This window comes from Sceloporus occidentalis, unplaced genomic scaffold (assembly GCF_023333645.1).
Source record: "Sceloporus occidentalis isolate IW3139 unplaced genomic scaffold, rSceOcc1.0.p SCAF_4, whole genome shotgun sequence".
NCBI classification, from domain to species: Eukaryota; Metazoa; Chordata; class Lepidosauria; order Squamata; family Phrynosomatidae; genus Sceloporus; species Sceloporus occidentalis.
The window spans coordinates 88617326-88634207 of NW_028316984.1; the positions used below are offsets into that span (position 1 = coordinate 88617326).

Below are 16882 nucleotides of genomic sequence, written 5' to 3' on the forward strand. Positions count from 1 at the left end.
TTTGCTTGTTGAAGATCTATATATGTATGGTTCAGTGGGGAGTACAGTGGGCTCTTCTTATCTGCAGGCTTGCCATCCATGGATTTGAGCTTCCACAGATGGCAAGCCCTGTGGTTTTAAATGGATGTGTGTGCACGCAGCTGTGCCAGCAGCCATGTGCACGTCACACAGCACCTACTCTCTGGAATAATCTTCCTGACGAAATCCGAGCTTGCTCCACTTTGGATGCCTTTAAAAAGGCTCTGAAGACACATTTATTCCGACTGGCATATCCGTCTGACGCACTTTAGTCACTATTTTTGATAGATTTGCACATCATTGACTGAAAGATTTTTGGCCGTGTGTTTTTATGTATACTGAGATATGTAGATTTTATATTTTTAACCTGTATGTAATTATATTCTTGTTGTACACCGCTTTGATCATTGGAAAAGCGGTATATAAATAAAGTTTTATATTATTATTATTATTATTATTATTATTATTATTATTATTATTGGAAAGAACAGGACTTGACATCCCACATTTTTGTTATTCATCTGGGTGGGGGGGGGGGGGGCAGAATGGATTCTCTGCAGAGACTATGGGATGACTGTAGTCAAAAAATGAGGTAAAGGAGAATAAAACTTGTTTTAAAAAGTTCACTAAAGCGCAGATATTGGGCAGTGGAGGGTGGTATTCGTTACAGTGATGTCAGAGGTAGTGTCTAGTAAGTAGCTTTGATGCTTGGGCAGTCACATCACACACAACAGACAGCACTTACTATCTTCTCAGCAAGAAGACTTTATAGCTTGTATTAGCTGGGAAAATACAGTATTCATATAATAGAACAAATATGTGGGGAAATGACAGCATTCATGACACCAATATTTGTCTGCTTGTTCAAACCACAGCTTTCAAATGTTGAATCTTTGGATTTCAGCTTCCAGAATTTTCCAATGACCATGTTGGTTGGGGGATTCCAAGTACTGGAATCCAAAAAAAAAGAAAGAAAGAAAAGAAAAGAAAGAAACAGGATTTCATGCTCTGGATTAGACAATAGCTGGAAAAATTGCCTGGAAAATTTTCAAAGTGATCCAGCAGAAGTACATGATCTTGCATTATCAATGCCAGCATGTGAATAGGCCATTTTTTATTTTTATTTTTTGCTAACTGATCCTAATAAAAAGGATAAATAAACCACAGTCAACAAAGTCACTGTATGTGTGTGTGTATGTTGCCTGACAATTTATGGCAACCCCATAAAATTAATAAGATTTTCTTAGGCAAGGAAAAATTGCTTGCTTTTGCCAGTTACTTTCTCTCAAATATAGCCTACAGCAATGTACTGATTTGGTATTCATATAATTCACTAGGGAGGTAAATCTTAGCTGATTTTCTTCCTACATGCGGAAATGAATAATTTCATTGATTCCCCCCCCCCCCCCCCCGCAAGAAATGCAAGCATTTTTGCAGTTTTCAAGCACTAGTCATATTACAGGAATCCATTTGTGAAAATTCATTAGTGCAAATACTGTATATACATGGCTTTTATGCACAAGAAATGTCTCTTGGGAAAGACAATCATGTTTTCTGCTCCAAAAATGTATTTTCTGTATATAGAAAAACAGATGTTTTTGCATAAATTTTCTCAAAGACCCAAAGTGCAAAGAATCCCCAGGCTGTTCTCCTTCTCCTTGGTGGAGTGTCTCAGTATCAGGACACCGTTTTTGTTATTGTTGTCGAGGATAAAAATATTAACAAGTATGCTTCACTTCATGGAGTCACACAAAAAGGGCCAGAAGACACCCTGCTAAAAAGGAGGGCCGTTGACCATGGGCTTTAGGTATCTCTGCCTTCTTCCCTTTTACTCCTGGGTGTGGGACAGAACTACCCAGTCAAGCTAGTAGCTTTGGCATGCTTCCAAGCACAGAAGCACAATCTCTTTGCCTCAATCATTTAATTGGGGAGAGGGGGTGCATAGATTGTCCAAAATTTTGTTGGTGGTTTATACTGGGTGAGCCTGGTTATACCAATCTAAACACAGTCTTAGAGGTTGTGGAAGAGGTATCCAGTCTCTTCTTGTGCAGCATTTTTGTACCCGATGTACAAGGGCAGATGGTCAGCTTCTGGGCATAATTCCACCTCCTAACAACTGATTGTCCTCAGGGTGTGTCCAGGAACAGCAGGTTTCTGACTAGGACTGGAAGAGATACTTCCTTCTTGTAGCTTATTCTCCCAAGAAATTGTGTTAGAGAACAGAGGAGGAGCCAATTCAGGCAAATAAAACCAAAAACAAACAAAAACACTTGCTATTATGAATTAACAATGAGTAAGAATTTTAGTGCCTTCCTTCTGGTCCCACCTATATTCTTCCCCATTCACATTGCTGCCACATGTTTCTCCCTAAATTCCGTATCTCTACATACAAGAGCACACAGAATCCTGGATACTGACTGAGTTATCACTTTTCTATATCTTTCAGTGGCGGGTTTACCTTCCCAGCTTCAAGTTTGAGGTGGTTGATTCCTCCTACATCTCACTTTATACAGGTAAATCTTACATTGAAGCTCAATTTTGATGCACAGTTTCTTTGCATCCAAGGAGGTTGTTCTGAGATGTGTGTACTTTGTGTGTGAAAAGAGAGAGAGCTTGCATGCATGAGAAGCCATTTATGTGCATGACCTGCAATACCCTGTGTTGTTAAGTTGTTTACCAAGCTGTTTTGCTTCCATATCTGAAAGTGCCAAGTGTGAATCTCACCTTAGTAGTGCATTGCATTTCAAGAAATATGCCTTACCCCCAAAAATAAAAGAGCCTTGGGGCTGTACACACAGGCCAAAAGGCCCATGTTCCCCCTGGCCTGGTGTCATCTTGTACAGATGACACAGGCCAATAACCCCAGGCCAGATGTTGATCCAGCAGTTCCCACATGACCCTGGCTCAAAAGACTCTTCAGTTCAGTATTTTTAACTGACTTTTTGTGGCAGATTTTCCTGGAAATTCCACAATGACAGGCCCCTTTACTTGCTGCTGCATTCTCTCTAAAGACCCTATTTGCAGCCTGCGACATAGGAAAATACTCCTGGGCCAGAGTGACCAGATGTCATAACCGCAAAGGAGGACAAGACACCCCCAAAATGTAGGACATTTGGGAGAAATGTAGGACATTACAATATAAAAACAAAAAAGCAATGTAAGTGAAAATTCATTCTTCTCAGTCACGCTCAGAATGGAGGACATTTTTTAATTCCTCCTGGACAGAAAGCTGAAATGTAGGTCATGTCCTGGGAATGGAGGACATCTGGTCAACCTAGCCTGACCATGTGGGTGAAACCACACATCCCATTTCTGCCCTTATGGACTGCAACTGGGGCCTTCAGAGGAAAAGTGGCAGCAGCAGGTAAGGATCATGTGGCGGTGATGGTGGCTCAACAGTGCAGCAGCATATGGGTGTGTGAGCATCTGCCTGTCACCACATTAGCCCAGGGGCTGGAACAGACCAGAACTTCATGTGGGATACCGCGGGTTTTGGCCCATGTTATCCTGCCTATAAATATAGGCATCTTGTCTCTTTCTCTTTCTCTTTGTCTTTTGCTCACACACACACAAATACACACACCATTATCCCTTGCCTCAGAATCAGAAAAATCTATCATTCACCACTTAAATTCTATATTGTTCCCCAGTTAAGGAACTTCTCCCTAATTATGCTGACCTTTTTTTAAGAGCCAAGCAAAACCTTTTCACAGTTAATAGTTTCATGAATGTGATTTTTTAATTTGATGGATAAATCTATTTTCTCTCTTACTGTCCTTCAACTTGATTGGCCTTACTGGTTGCTGTTTTTTAAACTGCTGTTTGATTTGATTGATTGGTTTTTGCTGTTTTCATCACTTCTCCAATTGTAGACTCTCTGGCCTTTTATTTCTATTAATTGTGTAGCTCCTGTGTTATGTTAATTATTTCTTAACTTTGTTCTCTGTGGAGTACATGAGCTATATTGAAGGCCATTCTGATTTTAAAAAAAGAGAGAGATGTGGTAAAACTCGTTTAAATAAGCTGATAGAATTAAATAAACCGCTCTATGGCTTTCCTCCCTGAGAGGGACCTTTTCAGGGCACTGCTGGCTGCTTTTATTAACCCCACAGTGTTGCCCTCTGACATCCACACCAGCTGGATTGTAGCTTTTTTACCCCCAGCTCATCTCCTGTTGACCTCCCTAAGGCCCTGCTGCCTGCCACTGTTCATGTAAGAGAAATGGAGCCATCTGACAGTTGCCCTTCTTAGGCATTGCTGAGGGTGAAATGGTTTGGTTTTCAGGCTGCAAGTCTCTCTCTGAAGGACAAAACCAGCTGCTTGGGAAATTTGTAGCACACTTGGACATCACTAGGCTTACAGGCACAGAGCCATTTGTTGCAATCTAGAATGTATTCTGGCTTTTTGAAACAGAATTTTGAAGATGCAGTGACACCAGGAGGGATGGAGGAATTGAGGTACTGAAAGACTGATTTTATAAACAGAGTAATGAAGGCTGCTATCCTGATCATGCACATAACTGGGGCCCCACTAAATAAAAGAGAAATGTCTTCTGAGTAAATAGATATAAAACTAAGATGGGAATGTGCTTTTCTTTGTTCCTTCAAAAGGTAAAAAAAGAAAATAATAATTTGTAGACCAGGAAATTCTCTTGAGGTCCAACAAAGCTTCCAAGGTCTGTCTTGCCTGGCACTCTTTCTTCACAGTGGCCAAAGAAATGCCACGGGGAAATCCACAAATAGAACATGAACACCATGACTCCCCTTACTTGTTTTCCCCAGCAAGTGGTATTGGAAGGCACACTGCCTACGATACTGCATCTAGAGCTTGGAAACATTACTGTTACTGCTAAAGTACAATCCCTTAACTTGTTTAAAAACAGATTTATTTGTTGATGTTAAACCACTAAGAAAATCTTGTAAGATTGATTCATTGATTAGTTACTGACTAGTAATAATTTTCAAAATTACTAAAAAGGGCTGTAAGCAAATTAAAGTGTCAAGCTATATTAATCAGAGGCAATGTTGCTGCCATTTAGCACAGAATAACAGAATTTGGAAATACAGTCAGCCCTTCTTATACACTGATTTTTTATACATGGATTCAAGCATACACGGTTTGAAAATATTCAGAAAAAGTATAAATTTCAAATATCAAACCTTGATTTTCCATTTTTTATAAGAGACACCATTTTGCTATGTTATTATATTTAATGGGACTTGAGCATACACACTTTTTGTTATCCACGGGGGATCTTGGAACCAAACCTAGCGTATAACAAGGATCCACTGTATACTCGTCCTTCCACATTCAGTGGGGTTAGGCACACAGGACCCCCGTGAATGTGGAAAAAACTCAAATAACAAAACATTATGTTTTTACCTGAGAGAATACCTCTCTAGAACCTCTAGATCCTCCAGTGCAACTCTGTGGTCAAGATCTGCCAGACATTGACCATAGAATTGCGCTGGAGAAGCTACAAATGCCTAGTGGAGTGTTTTCTCTAGGAATCCCTAGGTCCTTCAGTGCAACTTTTGGTTAAAGTTGACCATAGAGTTGAGCTGGAAAATCTAGATATTCCTAGAGAGAACATATTAATAAAATCCGTGAATAATCAAAACGGCAAAAGTCAAAGCTGCAAATGTGGAGGGACAAGTGTATTGTCAAAGTATGTATTGAATTGGGAATAACAAACTAACTTGAACAGAGTACTGTATTTTCTGGCATATAAGACTACTTTTTTAACCCAGGAAAATCTTCTCAAAAGTCGGGGGTTGTCTTATACACCGGGTGTCATCTTATAGGGCAGGTGCTGAAACTTCCAAGCTGGACTGGAGAATCTGCAGTCGCCGCATATGTAACTGAAGAGCGGAGCAAGCTGCAGGTGTCCAGGATGCCCGGGGTATGGAAAAAAGAGCCATGTTTGCAATACCGCTCTGATAGTCTTGGAGACAGGGAGGGCTGGGCAGGCAGGGAGAGCTGACCAATCCAAGCAGGCTTTGTATACAACAAGTTTTCCTGCTAAGTACCTGCATGTCATAAGCATTTGAATTAAAATTACCATATTGAAATCAAATCTGATGTTTTTTAAATTTTTATTTGGTTTGCATTGGAAGAGGGGTAGTCTTATACGGCGAGTATATCCCAAACTTCATATTTTAACTGGAAAAGTTGGGGGTTGCCTTATACACCCAGTCATCTTATACGCCGGAAAATACGGTACTTCCATCCTCTGTGGTTATTATAGCTAATAGCCATTGCTAAACCTTCTTCTCTCTGTATTTGCCCAATTCTCTTTTAAAGCAATCCAAGTTGGTGACCATCACTGGGTGACCAAATTTTAGTCTAACATCCTTTTTGCAGAGAACAGCTCAAACCTGGGCATGTTCAAAAGCTTTTGCTCACAATGGGCCGAGCAGACAGGCCAAAATAAAGCTGCTTTGGGTCATTTTGGAGGTATGCTATTTAAATTATGCATGTGACCTAAGATGCCGGAAGCTGTGCCAAAGCCACGCTCCAGTCCTAAGGACTGGAGCGTAGTTTTGGCGCAGCTTCTGGCCTCTTAAGATGTGTGTATCATTTAAACAGCATACCTCCAAAGTGAACTGAAGCAGCCCTGTATAAGCAGCTGCCATATTCTTTTCCCAAGAGCTCCTGCTGCCCTTTCACCGTGTAGCTTCCTTGGTCCCAGAGCAAAAAGGAAGAGACCAGCCCAAAAGCACCCAGGCAAAGATCTGTCGGCTAATGCTCCTAAAGCTGAGTTATGAACACCTGTCTTGTAAGCTGGAATGGATAGTGTAGACTTTAATTAAATCCATAGATCTTCTGCTTCCTTCCTCATAACCTGGCCTGGCAGCAGGAGGTGCTTGATGAATAGATATCTGCCTGGTGCTCAATACACAAGATGCCCATAATTAAGTATCCTGTGGAAGGTGTAGATAAGGTAGAGGGGTTGGGCGAGGCAGCCTCTCCAGTGCACAAGCACACAGGCTCAATTGGCACAAGAGGGATAGTGGCAATTGGGATATTGACAGAAGTGCCTGCAAGACAGATGAGCTGGGAAGGTATATTTCCTTCTGGATACATCAGTTACTTTGAGTTTTCTCTTCTGCCCTAGGATCAGCAGCTTGCACCCCATGAGGAGGGATTTTCTTGTTATTCACATACTGCCAGCAGTTCTTCCCTGTGCTGAAGGATAGTTATTAAGCATGGCAAGAAGTTAAAAGAAGCTTTGCTGTCTTTTGGAGTTTTTCAAGTTCTGTCTTCAGAACTTTTTAAAACATTCTTTGTGGACTATAACTCCCAGCTTTCCTTTAGCCATCATGGTCATGTTGCCAAGGAGATTCTGGGAGTTATACTGTAAAAGAAATAACCTTTCCAAGCTCTGGATCTCTTTAGCTATTGAACACATAGGGCTAAATCTAACTGTTCATAAACATCAGAGGAGATCAATTGAGTGAATGGGTCTTATTAAATCAATACTGATTCAGTATTGATTGAGATTTATAATTGGATTTAGCCCATAATCATTAACATGTTCAATCCTTGCATATGATCATTCTTCATTATCAAAGGACGCTCTTCACATGTGTCCACAAATGCAGGTAAATCTACAAAGACTTAGGTGGTTTTCATGTAGATGCAAGCAGTCGATGCATGCAATCTAACATACATCTTTGTTGTACATCATGTATGTAGTGTTTTGTTTTATTACAGGATTCATGTTTTTATTTTTCAAAAGTAATTTATAATGCACCTTTAAATATAAAAACATAACAGTACAACTGACAGCAATCTTAAAACTAAAATTAGAATTGGTTAAGAAGCAGTTTGGCACCTAGTAACCCTGAAGGCTAAATGGAACAAATGAGTTTTTGTTAGCTTTGAAAAAGCAGCTGATGAGGTTGAGCACATTTCATAGGAAGGGCATTCAATATTGTTGGGCAGCTACTGAGAACGTGGTCTTAACAGATGTGAGTTTGCATCTCTGAAAGGTTAAATCATAGGAAAAGTCACCCCACCCCACCCCTCCCTCACCAAGCAGATTACAAAACTAGACACGGAAGAATCATTTGAGGAAAATGGCCCTTTAAATAGTCTGAGTTAGACCTGAGTGAGTAAAGTGCACCCTGTAGGCTACATGTGCCTCTAAGGCCATTTTTATGTGTTTTTGTTAAGCCTACTGAGTCACCGAATTTTAGCAACAAGGCCTGCACTAAGCCTAAAAAAGGCCCCCAAATTACCAGTTGTGTCTGAGCTCCAGGGTAAAAGTATTCCTCTACACATTGCCCACCCCAGAGTTAGACCATTGAGGGTTTTGTAGTCCAAAACTAGAACCAAAAATTGGGTCTGGAAACATTGTTTACCTCTGTGTGTCTTGAAGAACAAGTATGATGTTCATAGTCATTTTTTACAGTCAAAAGACAAGCAACAGTGATTGGAACTAATTGAATTTCTAATTACGTTTTCAAGAGCACCCCTGTATCACCAATTTCTATGTGTTGTGAAAGCTGGACAGTGAAAAAAAAAACTGATAGGAAGAAAATCAACTCATTTGAAATGTAGTGTTGGAGAAGTGTTCTACGGATACCATGGACTGCTAAAATGATAAATGAGTCCTAGAGCAAATCGAGTATGAACTCACTCTAGAATTGAAGATAACTAAAATGAGACTGTCATACTTTAGACACGTGGTTCTGTGGGGCGGGACCCCCATGGGGAGTGCAAGAGTGGCACAAGAGTTGGAGGCTCTGATCCCCCCTCCTCTTCCTCTTCCCTGAAAATTTTATGTATAAAATTTACATATGCATTTAGTTGAATACTGAGCTTACTTTACTGTTCTAATTCGAACAGTTATTTTGTTATAAAATGTTAAAATAGGAATATACATGAAAATGCAAATGAAAATATGTACACTAAATAAACAAAATGTTTGTATTCATATACTATGTCGAGGGGGTGTGATGTCCACATGGAGATGGAAATGGGGGTCCCAAGCGTAAAAGGTTTGAGTACCACTGCTTTAGACTTATGATAAGAAGACACGACTTGCTAGAAAAGACAATAATGTGTAGTAAGGCAGTCACAAAAGATGGATTTTATCAAAAAAAGCCATGGTCCGAAGTATGCAAAATCTGAGCTGGGTTGTAGAAGATAGGATGACATGGAGGTCTCTCATTCATAGGATTGTTATAAGTCAAAGATGACTTGATGACAGTTAACAACAACAACAAATTTGGAAGTCACAAAGGCATTATAACAGTGATTGAGTTTAGTCACGTGACTGAGTTATGACATTAAGAAAAGTGAACAGACACAGGTGCTACACAACTTCAAGAATATTGTCAATATTGAACTGTAGGGCTGGCTAATACCTTTTCTGTTGAAGACAGTGTTCCACCTGTAATCTTGCCCACTTACATACTCAGGTCTCTCACATCTAGCTACCCAGCCTTTCCTGCTTTTCCATACTTCCATGTGTCTTGCCCAGTCTCACATATTTACCTTCTGCTGTAATCCCATACTATTTATTTATTTAGCAAAACAACAACAACATATTTATTTATTATCCTATCTTTCTCCCCAGAGGGGGCCCAAGATGGCTCACAAAATATCATCTAAAAACAATTATAAAATTACAAACATTAAAACCACACTAAAACCATGATACCCACCCTATATAACATCCTGTTGCTTTCTAAATTCCTTACTCAAGGAACCCCAATGGCTGCAAAGGTTCAGTCAAAGATAGTCTAAATCAAAGCTTGGAAAAGTTACCTTTAAAAAAAACAACAATGGAATTATCTGATCTCTCAGCCAGCATGACCAGTTGATTATGTGGGTTGTAGTTCAAAAAAGTAACTTTCCAAATTCTAATCTAAACACCAATTCATAGTCATCACAATATCAGGAATCCCATTTTCAGTAGGAAAAAAAACCCCAGTATATTGCTGTCTCTAGCCATGGGCAGTTGTCAAGGATATAACAATACTATTATGTTACTTTACTAATCCCTCCACATTTGCTGGGGTTAGGGGCACAGGACCCCTGTGAATCTGGAAAACCCTCAAATAACAAAAACACTATGTTTTTACCTGAAAGAATACCTCTCTAGGGATCTCTAGGTCCTCCAGTGCAACTCTTTGGTCAACATCTGTCATACATTGACCATAGAATTGTGCTGGAGAAGATACAAATGCCTAGTGGAGTCTTCTCTCTAGGAATCTCTAGGTCCTTCAGTGCAATTTTTATTTAAGGTTGATCATAGAGTTGCACTAGAGGAACTAGATATTTCTAGAGAGGACATATTAAAATCCTTGAATAATCAAATCCTCAGAAGTCAAAGCCCGAAATGTGGAGGGACGAGTGTAGTTAACTAAGAGGAAAAAGCCATTCACAGGGAAGTCTTTGGAAGTCAGCAAAGCCGTGGCAGCACCAGTCATGGAAATGTAATACATTTCATTTTTCCTACTGTGTTGACAAGATACCAAAATCACGGATTGCATTGTTTCAAAATGGTTTGGGGAGTGTGTTCTGAACAACTAGTCCACTTTTGCTTGTGCATGAGACACCTCACTTCATGTTGCTTGAAAGAATCTGTGAAAGCAGCTGAAATGAACACTTTTTTGATGGAGGTAGCTAAACCAGAACTGCAGTCAGCCTTCCACATTTGTGGCTTTGACTTTGGTAGATTTCATTATTCATGGATTTGATTATGTTCTCTCTAGGAATCTCTCATGGATAAAAAATCCGTGGATAAGGAGGGCCAACTGTAGTGGAGTGTTTTATTTGCGGGTTTTTGATTTTCATAGAGGTCCTGTGCTGATAACCCGAGCGGTCCACTGTAGACTGGTCTTGTGTGGTGGAGGCAAAGAATATTCCTGAATGTAAATGGCTCCTGCAGCTAGAGTGACCAGCCTATGCACGGATGTTTTATGCAGAAGTGGTAATTTCAACTCTTAGATGAGGCTTGGCTCCTCCCTTTTTTCCCATTTAAAATTTATTTAAATCTATCAAATGTTCCTTTAAAAAAAATGCATCCAACATGAACCATAGTGATAATCAATGATAATACATAGAATAGATAAAAGCATAATCTTAATTCATGTATTTATAGTCTAAAAATGCAATAAATTAAATTCAAAACCCTCTCCAAATCAAAATTAATATGCACAGCACAACAATATAATGATAGTATTCTTTCCTATATCTTTTATCCTATATCTTGCTGGCATTTTATCATGCTAGTTATCACAAATAAATATTTCTATGTTTCTTTTCATTTGTACAATTCTTGAAGCAGTTTATCAGAACATAAAACAGTCCAATGCAAATATGTGAACACTTGAAGGGAGAAATTATAAAAATACTGTATCCAATAAAACATTTCTTTCTGGATGTTTTCCTAGTGTCTTGATTTGTTCTAAAATCTAATGAAATTTTTCTAGTAATAAGCTAATGGGTCAGATTGTACCATCTCAGATCCATGATGGAAAATAATTTAACTTATTCGTTAATAACGTTTGCTGGGTCCTTTGCCTAACCCCAAAATAACACACAAGGGTGTTATTTTGCTCACATGCCACCTTAAGAGCTGTGTCTTGAATTTCTACCCAGTCAGACCCTGTTTCCTACTTCAGCCATTTGGGGAGTTGCTTCCAATTAGACTGGAATTAGAATTGAGCAAGGAAAGTTGTTGACATGGGGGACTGGATGGCAAAGCTGTCTCTTGCTTTCCTGAAGCTGTGTCAGCTCTATGGTGCTGACATGGGTGAAAACCTGCTCTGTCAGTGAGCAAAACAGATGTGACCAGAAAATCCATGAGGCACAGTTTATAAATAAGAGTGAGGTGACCTTTATGGTTGTCTTTTCAGTGATGCATGCACAGAGGCTTTGCTCTTATTTTATAACATCAGAGTTCCTTTTTTTTTTAGTCATTAAATGACTGTGTGAAATCGTCTAGGACAAATGCCCCAAAAGGGAAAATCAAAATAAGTATGTTTTATATTCATGTCCTGTTTGCTCCAGGCTGCCTTGAGAAAAAACTCAAAGCCAAAGAGAGATATTAAGTGTCACTGAAAGCTTCAATTTCAGTGTCCAACCTGGGGAATTAGTAACTGGGGCTGCTTTCATTGTGTCAACAGCATATTTCCTCTCGCTGTGGCTGGGAAGCAAGAGGCTTTCAGAACTGTTGTTCTAGCTTGTTATTTAATTCATTTTATTTGGCATTGTGCTACCAAAGCTAAAGCGTCTTGCAGGTAATTTGTTATTACAGCGTCCCCCTCTTTTTGACAGTCTGCTTTTCAACAGTCCGCTCTTTCATCCCTTTTCACTTATAACAGGAACCCATACGTTTGACATGTGGTCCTCTCTTTTGATCTATTTTGTCATGTTTCCATGACCTTCCATGTGTTTCTGCACTGTTTTTCCTCTCAATTGACTCAGCGTCATTTTTTTTATTCAGTCTGTGTATAGAAGTTGTTCATGGTGCATCTCTTAGAAATTGTGCACACTGCATCTCTTGTATTTGTGCTTATAATGTATTCATACTTATAAAAAAAGACTGGATTCTCCCTAACAATGATTTCTGATTTTATGACAGTGTTCTGGTCCGTAAGCTATCAAATAAGCAGGGAATGCCTGTAGTTTTGGGGGACAGTGTTAAACAAGAAAGAGCAAACATTTGCAGAAACAAGCAAAGAAATAGTTTTAATTTTTGGTTGGACCTGCTTGAAGGTTCCATCCTCAGACTCCTGGAGTTGTGCATCCATTGACTGTTATCTCTCCAATATCCGCTGTTAGTAGCTTCTAGTATTCTAACCACCTACTGCCAGCATTCTGTTGATGTGTTTCATCCAAGAAACCCTTTCTGCTCTTCACTTTTGCATATCTTCACTTTTATGTCTATTACACCCTGTTTCCATATTAATCTTCTGGTTTTTGTTGATTTGTTTTTATGCAGAGCAGAATTAATATTTAATTCATATATTTAAATGTAATTCATTCCAGTATTCATTTTAGAAAATTTACCTCTCAAAAATCTGCCTTTCTAAATATATTTCATACAAACCATGCATTTTAAAATGTTTTTAAGTAAGATATTTTTGAGCTGAGAACTGCACTGTGGAACAATGGAAATGCAAAAATCCCATGTTTCCAAAGTTCCAATACATCTGAAAAACATGAATCAGATCAGTTTATATCAGAATTAACAAAAAGATAAAGAAAGAACATGAAAAAAATCTGTTTCTACATGACCACTATAGCACGAATGACATATGCACAAAAGTGGAAATCTAATGTAATCCCAGAGGAGGAAGACCGGTTATTAAAAATTTATGATGCTTTAGAAATGGATATTTTATCGCAGAAATTAGCAGTGAAACCAATGGGGAATATAAGAGAAGAGTGGAAACCAGTGTTAGAATATGTACAAATGAGATGGGGAGGCGAGAAGAAAAGAATATATTAATCAGACATGAAAACTACAAAAGTATTAAGACTTAGGAGACGGTGGCATGGTCTTAGAAAGAAAGAAATGAAATGAAATGAAAAGTAAGATAATTTAAGAAATTGATAGATTAAAGAAAATAAGGTTACTAGGCAATTAAATGCAAAACAAAATAGTAGATACAAGTAGACTACTTGAAAGCAAGTTACAAAAGAAAGACTATAACAGATTCACAAGGAATAACTATATAAATTGTCTGAAGTTGAGAAGGAAGTTAGAAAGAATGGAGAGTAGCTGAATGAAGGTATGAGTAAGTCATTTAGAAGGTATGTGAAGAGAGAAGAGGAAAGAAGGAAAGCTGTAAAGGGTTGTGAACAAGGAGTTAGGAGGCAGAAAGAAGAAAGAAGTAGGAAAAAGTTATTAGGATGAGAGAGGGGAAAGAAGAGAAGGGAGTGGAAAGAAGAAAAGAGAACAAAAAATGGAAGTCTAATTGAATTATAGAAATTAAGTGTTATAGTCTGAGAAAACTATTATGTTATTGTAAACTAATCATTTTGTAACTAATGATACCATAAGATGTATGTTGTGTGTTGTATGATTAAGAAAGCTTTGTTTTTAACAATAAAATTTTAAATTTTAAAAAAATTAACAAATGAGACCCATCATTTCGAATCTCTGGCTAACATCATAAGTGCTCTTTTGACTTCAATGAGCCAGGGCAGGTATCTTCTTTGTAAATACCTATGGAATGTCTTCTTCCCCAAGTGGGATTGGTGCCAGCCTTTTTTTTTCAGCACCAAAGCAAAATGTTCTTTTTCACACAGGCATTTTAAATGTTCATTATTCTTCAGAGATTTAAAGTCGAAGGCTTTCATGGCCGGCACCCATAGTTTTTTTGTGGGTTTTTCGGGCTATGTGGCCATTTTCTAGCAGAGTTTCTTTCTGACGAAAAACCCACAAAAAACTATTTCAGAGATTTGTTTGTTTGCTTCCTTACTTGGAAGCCCTTTATGGATGAAGGGTAGTTCATACGTTTTTTGTAAATAAATAATACCAGGTTTTATTATCTGGGGGGCACATCGAAATGCCCCACTCTGCCCTATTCTGTAAACGCTGAATGGGAGAACTCTCACTAGGTGAAAAGATTAAGCCCCTCTTTCCTTTTTTTATCTTGTCCTTGTGTAACCACAGAAGACAAGAGTTTTATTCCAGGAAAATCATTCATCTGCTTCTTTTAACAAACATGGTCTAGAAGCTAGAGTGCTGGAGGTGGCCTCATAGAAACTGGATCAATGCCTTGACCAGCTTTGGAGATGCTGAATGACCTTAGGACATTATCACATGAGCCCCATGCTCACCATAATCATGTTATCAAAAGTAAATGGATACATACCAATTTGGGAACCTTCAGTGTCACACATCATTTCTGTAGCACGGCTGGGGCTGTTTCAGTCATTGGCAGTCCCTCAGCTCTCATCCGGACTGCCCCTTAGCCCTGCCTCCCTACCCTATACCCCTACCCAACATGCCTTTTATTATTTATCTATATTGATAAAGATATAGATATATATTAGTTGTAAAGCAATTTAGCAACTATAGCAATGTGATTTAGTGAAACAAAGAAAAAAGGAAAGAAAGGGGTGTGAGCCTGTTTGGGAATAGCAAGGGGATGAGTGGGGAGAGGAGGAGACTGATACCACATGACTACCCAATCTCAGGACTGCAGCTGGAGAAATTTACCTAACCAGAAGATTAATGCCATAGCATTTTCCCGCCAGTGGGCAGGGACCAGCACCATCTGTGTATCCACTGGCTACACTTGCTTCTTCATTTCCTAGACACTTGCTAGGAACTAGTAGCCACTGGCTTGATGATCAGCACTTGTTGAAGGACCACCTACTTTGAGTAGTACTGCCATAGAGGATTCTAAAAGGTGCAACAGGAGCAGGTAGTGAAAACCTTCCTTCCACTAACTTTCTTCTGTTAACTTACCTTGTGCACCAAGTCACAGTCTTTTTAAAATATTGAATCTGTGCTGTTTTGCCCAGCCATCACAGATGTGTTGCTTCTAGTAATGGAGGCTAGCAGAAACTGTACATGACCACTTAATAACCTGATTGTGAGCTTTCTGCCATTTTAGGCAAGCTACGTAGAGTTGGGTATAGTGGCACAAATTCAGTGTTCATTAGGAGTTTTAAAAGAACTTTCCATTTCAGGGAGAAGCATATGAATCCAGGAAACACAACAGATTAGTCCTGCACCAGTGAGGCAGTGTGTGAATCTGGTAAAATAAAATGAAGTACCACAAGAATAATAATCTTGATGCATCTTAAGAGCAGCATTTAAAAAATTAACTAAACTCCTTGTTAATTATCTTAATAGCCCTCTTAGGGAAATTCTGGTTCTCTGAATGCACAGCATGTGTTTTGTCCTTATTTACCACCCATGCCTAGCAAGATGCTCCTCTTTATTTAAGCAATCAGTTGGTCTGTATTAGTGCCCTGGTGTTGCTGTATACCTTTTGATTTGCTAGTTTTAACCTAGTCTCTCCAGAAGAACTTTGACAGGTTAGAATTAGGCACATCCTTCCCATAGTACAACTGCAAGCTGTATGATTACAAAACTGCCTCCATCCATGTAATTGTAGGACTCAGTGGGAGGTTTCCCTCGACCGCTGTATCTCAGACATTCATTATAGTTGAAGTCGTGGAGTCTTTGGCCAGCTGTGGTTTCTGTGCTCTGGCTCTACCATCTCTGGTGAATGTATCCCCTCTCTAATTTTTAGGACTGACTGGAAAACCAAATGAGCAGATAACAATGGATAGCAGTCCTTCTAATTTCTTATGGTCTCTACTTAACTTACTTCATTTACCTAGTACTGATCTGTGTAAACAGACAGCCTCATCTAATAAACATGACATTAGAGGCAACCAGCCCTTAATTGATATGGCATTTTGTTCCTCCCAGACACCAATGATGATGTTCCTGGCAGGGTTTTTTTGGGGGGGGGAATGGGGGGTTGCGCTTTGCCTTTCTGAGCACTTTCATCCCAGGAGAAATTATTCATTGCTTTGTTTTCTGTTTGTTCAGTGGATTAAATATTTTCAGAGTAACCTTGGTGAAGGGAGTGAACGAAAGCCTGAGTGAGAGGCAGCATGTGAGGCATCTGGTGGAGATCTGTGAGCTGCCAAGCCTGTTAGCTGCTTTGATTGTTTCTTGGTATAAAGATCATGTGGTATAAGAGCCCCAGCTGGCAGCTGGATTCTCTTGGGGAATGGAGGCTGCAGGATGCTGTAGAGGCAAAGCTGGAAAGTTAGGTAAAGATTCTGCACCGGTTCCGGAATCCAGGTTTGAAGGGTATCTGTGGCAACCCTGATGGTACTACAACATTCCTCTGGCTGTTTATAAGAAAAA

General features: G+C 39.2%; 1 protein-coding gene across 2 annotated transcripts in view; it reads left to right on the forward strand.

The window, feature by feature from the left end:
• The window catches only part of B4GALNT4 (beta-1,4-N-acetyl-galactosaminyltransferase 4), a 254677-nt gene that overhangs the window by 205574 nt on the left and 32221 nt on the right, over positions 1-16882 (forward strand). For both annotated transcript variants that reach the window (XM_089520798.1, XM_089520799.1), the window contains exon 9: positions 2465-2531. In XM_089520798.1, the coding sequence (XP_089376924.1) occupies positions 2465-2531 (67 nt within the window). The remainder of the gene's footprint in view (positions 1-2464; positions 2532-16882) is intronic.